The sequence below is a fragment of the Monopterus albus genome, unplaced genomic scaffold (genome assembly GCF_001952655.1).
Source record: "Monopterus albus unplaced genomic scaffold, M_albus_1.0 scaffold23.1, whole genome shotgun sequence".
Lineage (NCBI taxonomy): Eukaryota > Metazoa > Chordata > Actinopteri > Synbranchiformes > Synbranchidae > Monopterus > Monopterus albus.
In genome coordinates this window covers 3,412,884-3,419,649 of record NW_018127903.1, presented here as the reverse complement: position 1 = coordinate 3,419,649, position 6,766 = coordinate 3,412,884, and the positions used below count along the sequence as shown (strand labels likewise).

General features: G+C 42.5%; 1 protein-coding gene across 8 annotated transcripts in view; it reads right to left on the bottom strand.

Annotated features, from left to right (window-relative positions):
* ddhd2 (DDHD domain containing 2) overlaps window positions 1–6,766 on the bottom strand; it is a 14,836-nt gene that overhangs the window by 5,427 nt on the left and 2,643 nt on the right. For 5 of the 8 annotated variants that reach the window (XM_020594541.1, XM_020594546.1, XM_020594542.1 and 2 more), the window contains exons 4-18: window positions 5,445–5,638; window positions 5,208–5,297; window positions 4,987–5,107; window positions 4,785–4,874; window positions 4,566–4,707; window positions 4,000–4,208; window positions 3,846–3,907; window positions 3,640–3,759; window positions 3,462–3,557; window positions 2,936–3,100; window positions 2,808–2,834; window positions 2,054–2,209; window positions 1,665–1,767; window positions 1,410–1,571; window positions 1,102–1,206 (exon numbers count right to left, since the gene is read on the bottom strand). In XM_020594541.1, coding sequence (XP_020450197.1) covers window positions 1,102–1,206; window positions 1,410–1,571; window positions 1,665–1,767; window positions 2,054–2,209; window positions 2,808–2,834; window positions 2,936–3,100; window positions 3,462–3,557; window positions 3,640–3,759; window positions 3,846–3,907; window positions 4,000–4,208; window positions 4,566–4,707; window positions 4,785–4,874; window positions 4,987–5,107; window positions 5,208–5,297; window positions 5,445–5,638 — 1,842 coding nt within the window. The remainder of the gene's footprint in view (window positions 1–1,101; window positions 1,207–1,409; window positions 1,572–1,664; window positions 1,768–2,053; window positions 2,210–2,807; window positions 2,835–2,935; window positions 3,101–3,461; window positions 3,558–3,639; window positions 3,760–3,845; window positions 3,908–3,999; window positions 4,209–4,565; window positions 4,708–4,784; window positions 4,875–4,986; window positions 5,108–5,207; window positions 5,298–5,444; window positions 5,639–6,766) is intronic. The other 3 variants (XM_020594545.1, XM_020594548.1, XM_020594547.1) reach the window with 3 other exon arrangements.

Sequence of the window (6,766 nt, the reverse complement as noted above, 5' to 3'; positions counted from 1 at the left end):
AGTTGCTGTAGGTTTTCACCCGATGCCCATATGGTAGTGTCATCAGCAAACAAAACCACTTTCACTAAATCAGAAACCTTACATATATCATTAATGTATAGTATAAATAATTTAGGTCCCAAAACAGAACCCTGAGGCACTCCACATACAATATCCAGCTCACTCGATTGGTATTCACCCAACTTCACAAATTGACGCCTCTGTGTCAAATAACTTCTAATCCATTTCAGAACCATTCCTCTGATCCCATATTTTTCTAACTTATCCATTAATAACTCATGATTGATTGTGTCAAATGCTTTTTTTAGATTAATAAATATTCCCATCATGTATTTCCTCTCATCCATAGCACTTGTTATGTCCTCCATTAGGTCGTCTAATGGCCAGAGATGTCGATCAGTTCGGCAATCAGAGAGGATTTTATGTCTATCAATAAATGTGTCTAATCTGTTATTAAAGAAACCGGTCTATAATTTGTGAAGTTGTGCTTATCCCCAGATTTATACAATGGAATAACCTTTGCTATTTTCATATTATTGGGGAACTGACCAAGTCGAAACGACATGTTAAAAACATGGGTTAATGGTTTGCATATCCCCTCAATTGCCCATTTAACCATTGTCATACTGATACCATCACTATTACTGGATGATTTATTACCACATTTGTTCACTATCTCTATAATTTCCTTTTCAACTATTGGCTTCAGAAACATAGAACACCTATTCCTTTCAATTGTATTGTTGTTTATAATGACGTCTGTACAAATGCTACTTGCTAAACCAGGACCCACATTCACAAAAAACCTATTAAACTTCTCAACTACATCCTCAAATCTGTTGACCGGTGTATCATTGTCCATAAAATATTGAGGGTAGTTACTCATGCTGGTACTGTTTCTAATCAATTTATTTAATATATTCCAAGTACCTTTCATGTTATTCATCAGCTTTCACTGAACCCTGCAGGTTTGCATAAAGTCCTCACAGAAAAAAACTATGTGATCACTAACCAGACTGCAAAGCAGATGGTAATAGGCTTGAAAAGGTTCACTAACATGTTTTTTGCATTTATTCTAGCCAAGTGGTTACCCTAGCTTACCTTTGAAGTAATGGTTATGAAAAGCACTGGGCCACTCCAGTATTTTAGTCCCAAAATCAGCACTTTTCTCTTCTCTCTTAACAGAAGCAGTGACTTCAGCTGAGGCTGAGGTTGATGGTAAAGTGGTAAGGGGTGAGGGAAGCAAGGACAACCACCAAGCAGAGCAGAAGAGGGGAGGGGAGGGTGGCATCATGCAGAATGGGACGAGGGGAGTATAAGGAGACAGTGTTAGACACACTCTTGTGCACATTCATACACACTCACAGCATCCACATATACACCACAGAAAACAAAAGTGCTTTTTCTACCTCGTGTCTCTTCCAAGTCTGTCTCAGTTGTAGTTTCCCCTTCTATCACTGGGGGCAGCGCAACAGCAGGTAGTCTGGCAAATGACTGCCACGCCGTTCGTATAGAACCCAGCACATTGTTCTTCAAATCCATGCTCATACGAGTGAAACTGTCCTTTAGTTCTACAAAAAGAAATAAAGGTTATCATTATTAACAAAAGCTTATACCACAATATTTTTCAACAAAGAAAAGGAAAGAGAAAGAGACAGTCATACCCAGGTGCATCCTTTTCCGGCCTTTATGGTGCGGGATTAGCATGGGCTCCAGATCCACATCCGAAACAATCATGGGCTCTATCCGATAAGCCACAGGGTCATACTATGCATAAATAAAAGAAAAAAGGTGAATATAACTTTTAATAGATGACCTTTTTTATCATGTAAAAAAAGAAAGATTTGCTGTTTATAATAATAATAGCACCCTTTGATGACAATAGTTATCTTAGCAAAATCTCAGATGTAAAAAGTTTTTATTTATTGAATAAACTGATGCTATGCTGTGATCTGTCCTTTCCAACATGAAATGCAACAAAATTTGAAAACGTTCTAAACTGACCTTGCATCTTTATTTGGATAATGAATGAGAAATGATGCATATTACTCACCGGGTGGTAGATGTTATAAAAGCTCTTGCAGGTGGGGAAGGTGTAACTTGGATCAATGTGTTTAAGCCCACGAACAGTCAAGAACATTCCAATGGGAGAGCCGAATGCAAAAAACATCTGAGGGTGGAATGCCAGCTGTGGGTAATCAATCGATACCTGGGTACGGAAGGTGGAGTTGGAAAAACGTGTTATAATTTTAATACAATGATTCATAGGATGTGTACACATCAGTTAAGACTCCGCTATTGCACTGTAATGTTTGAAACCATCAGGAGGAGACCATGGAGCTGACCACTCATGCAGGACTGGATGAGCACAGATAGACACAGAGTGTGGTCTTGGTGTGACTTAGCCATGGAAACCCTATGGCTCATAAAATAGAAGCTTGAAGCTTTATTTTATTGTCATTGTAACATTGTGACACGTACAACGAAATTTTGTTTGGAGCTGGAGGGGCCGCTGCGTGCATACGCGCCACCATCATAGGCAACTTGGGGGTTCAGTGTCTTGCCCAAGGACACTTCGACATGTGGACTGCAGGCACCGAGATTCGAACCTTCAACTTTTCGGTTGGGAGACTGCTCTACCCACCGCACCACTGTCGCCCCCACTATAATTCAGTCGCGCTGAGTTTTCCCTGAACAGATGGGATTGGTCAGAGAGGATTATATGTGAAGAGAAACTCCAGGCACAGTGAGATCAAACAGAGCTAAGGAAAAGGCCTGAAAGAATGGGGACACCATGTGAGACACACCTGTCCCTTGGCTATGCCTCCACTGGGCTGTCCAGGCAAGCAGGGGGAGGAGAGAAGCAGGAAGGTGCTTTCAGCTACTGGTACTCCCAAGCACAAATCATCACATTGTATGCAAGCATGTGTGCTACCTGTCCGATGCCCACGTCAAAGTATTCGTAGTCTACAGCACTGGTGACTGACTGCGCCCTGTGGAACTGGGAGTGCTGAGTTGCCAGCCCTAAAGGCTGGTTACCAACATGATCAGTGGTCAAGGGAGGTAGAGGTGCCACACACTCTGTCTGTGTCCTACAATCCTATTTAGATTAAGAAACATCAACATGACTAAAAGCCACTAGCAGAACAGGTCCACAACAGAACAATCCCCATCAATGGTTGTTTAAATACAGAAAAAATTTAAATATAAGTAATTAATGTACGTGAGTTTCCTCCCAAGAAATTACAATCAGATAACTGTGTGGTCTTAATGTGAACAGCAGAGGCATATTAATGTCATGTGCTAAAGCCATCTAGATATACTGTACTTTGTGTCCAGATCCAAGGCACATTCATGTAAAGGGAGTCTGGTGGTCACTTTAACTAGCCAGACATGCAGTTTTATTTTTTAAAAACCCAAATGAAGCACAAAACTCAGGATAGCTTTCAGCTATGTCTGACCTCCAGAAGCTTTTTCCTCCTGATGTAGTTCAGGATCTTCTTTCGAGGTCCAAGAGGAATTCCTAAATCTTTGAGATCGCTGTCATGGCAAAGAGCCTAAAAAAAAGAAATATAAGTATTAAACTATGCATTACATTTGAATTTGTATGTCCATTGTGTGCATGTGTGCACGTATTACCAGTGATTCCAGGTCGAGGTTTTCTGCCTGTAGTGTATCCAAGTATTGCTGTAGTCCCAGTTTGCTCAGAGCCTGCTCCAGTGTATCACATTTCAGACAACAGGGCTCCCAAGAAGACAGCTTAAACACCGGGAAGGACAGAATGGTAAATATGCAACATTTTTTTAGTATACTGATATTATCTGTAATAATGAATATTATCATACCCCTTCTCTGGTTTCTGATCCAGTCCTCTGATTGGTTAGCAGGTCAAACAGGATAAGTGAACCTGAACAATAAGAGACAACATGGATGAGCTGAAACTCTTTATGTTCCACTTGTTTGTGACAGTGTGTGTTTCTGTGTTTATACATCTCTAACCCAGGCTATGGCCCACTACTGAAACTGCCCCATTGAATTCTGGGTGCCTCTGTTTAAAGAGGTCGTGCAGCCTGTTGACCTCTGAGGCCACTGTGTCCACTATGGTCTGGCAGTAGGTGGGGCTGTTGTAGAAAAACAGGTCCAGCAGAGTGTCATTAGTGAAATGTCTCAGCCTGCTGATGCTGGGAAGAGTGATCCTCTGGATGTCCCTGGAAAGTAAGGGGGGGAGAAAATAAAACATGGGTAGCCAGAGTTCAACAATTTTCTGACAGTAACAGAGATACAGAGGTGGGGTGAGAAATTAGTAAAAAAGTCTTAGACTCAAATTTAATGGTCTTCTTTAAGAAGAGAGTAAACTGTATATTATTAATAATGAAAGTATTTTCAATGCTACAAATTACAAATACACAGCCTTGTGTATTCTGTTTTACACACCTAGCACATTGTGACACAGAGGGGGGAAACTGTGCCACCCCTGGTCACCCATCTGCCCCCTCCTGCCCAAAGGCAGTAGCAGTACTGTACAGCAGAGGAATCTTGTTTTCTCTGTCTCCTGTCATACTTACTTATCAACACCAGTGGCATCCCCATGTAGAGCACTACGCCAATTGACTGGGAGGAACTCCACTCTGCCCACCAGGCCATCCTGCTGAGCACGCTTATAATGAGAGGCCAGAAGGGACAGGGAAGCGCTCCTAAAGTCATTTACTATAGAGAAGGAGAAGAACACAAGTAATAAATACATATAAATATATGCATTTATACACACAAAAACACACACTTACCACACTGTATAATGGATCTGAAGCGTAAATCACATGCAGGACCGATGCCATGCACCATAAAGACAAGGTGGTCCACCTTTTCTGGCTCACCTGGGAAGACACACAGACATATAATGGTCCAAAAAGTGTTGACTGACAGTAATGCTTTCTGATATTTGCTTCATATTCCAGCATAACTAATTCAGTGCGCCCACACACATACCATCAGTTATTTCTACAGAAATGTTGTCTACTCCCCTCTTGACCGTTCGAGGCCGGGTCTGCTCTGAGGGAGACGATATCCACTCATCCTGTAATCCTATTGGCTGGTACTGCATTATCAACTGAGTCAGCAACAGGAAATGGAAGACAAGGGAATTTGTGACAAGGAAACAATGTACATAATTTTAAAAATGATAGTGATCATTTAACAGCAGCCCTTACTTTGGGATTGTGTAAGATAACAGTCTCTCCAGTGGGAAAGTCCAGTTTCCTCTTCCATTCATTTAAGGTCACTGATATCATATAGGCCTCCTGAAAAATTAGAAGATGAGGGGGAAGGAATCAAAGACTGACAGAGAAGAGCAACTGAGGAACAGGCAACAGTAGGAAAAGAATAAAGTCAGAACCTGTAGGAATGAGCAGTGTAGTGGTGAAAGCTCACAGTCAGTGTCAGACTACCTCCAAACTTTTGCTGAAGTCCTCAGGATAAGGCATGAACCTTGTGTCTTTATCTCCTTTGTAGAACCAGGTACAGCGACGAACTTCAGTGGGAGCTTGCTCCCAGTACACAGGGTAGCATTTCCTCTCCTTGACATGAACATCATACCGCTGTCCATCTACAGCAACTACCACCTCCTCCTCCTTGCTTGCTGCTGGAAAGTAAACATACACACTCATTTTAGAATCAGAATCAGTTTTATTGGCCAGGTGTGTCGGACACATGAGGAATTTGACTCTGGTACAGCGGCTCTCAATGTGTATGTACTGTACATATCCCCATGCAAGGGGCTAATAAACAGTAAACCAGCATAAGGTTGTGTAATATAACAAGATAAGCAGTGTATTAACAAGCAACAAACTGTGGAAATAATGCAAAATAAGCAGTATAAACAGGCAGTAAACAATGCAGACAGACAAGGAATGTTCATCGTGAAATGAGATAAATAGGAATAAAAACAGAGTACTTAAAACTAGAGACCTGTATGAATCTGTATAATCCGTACGAGGTATATTTACAGGTATTGCACTGAGGGTTATTGTCCAGTCATACTGTCGTTGGTTAAGTGTTCATCAGAGTGGTGGCCCAGGGGAAGAAACTGTCCCTGTACCTGATTGTTTACAGTGACCTGTAATGCCGTCCACAGGGGAGGAGTTCAAACAGATTGTGTCCAAGGTGTGAAGGGTCAGCAGTGATCCTATCCGCCCTCCTTCTGACCCGTGAGGTGTACAGGTCCTCCATGGAGGGCAGGCTCACACCAGTGACCTTTTCTGCAGTCCTGACTGTCCAATGAAGTCTGTACTTGTCCTGTTTGGTTGCTCAGCCAAACTAGACAGTGATGGAGGTGCAGAGAACAGACTCGATGATTCCTCTGTAGAACTGTATCAGCAGCTCCTGGGGCAGGTTGAACTTCCTGAGCTGGTGCAGGAAGTACATCCTCTGCTGTGCCTTCTTGGTGATGGTCCTGATGTTGGACGTCCACTTCAGGTCCTGGGAGATAGTGGAGCCCAGGAACTTGTAGGACTTTACTGCTGATACAGTGCTGCCATGGATGGCAGGGTTTTTCCTAAAGCCCACTGTCATTTCCACTGTTTTGAGTGTGTTCAGCTTCAGGTTGTTGCAGCTACACCACAGGACCACCTGCTCAACCTCCCGTCTGTAGGCTGACTCGTCATCATCTCGGATGTAAAGGCGAGACCAATGACCGTTGTGTCATCTGCAAACTTTAGGAGCTAAACAGAGGGGTCCTTCAAGATGCAGTCATTGGTGTAGAGTGAAAACA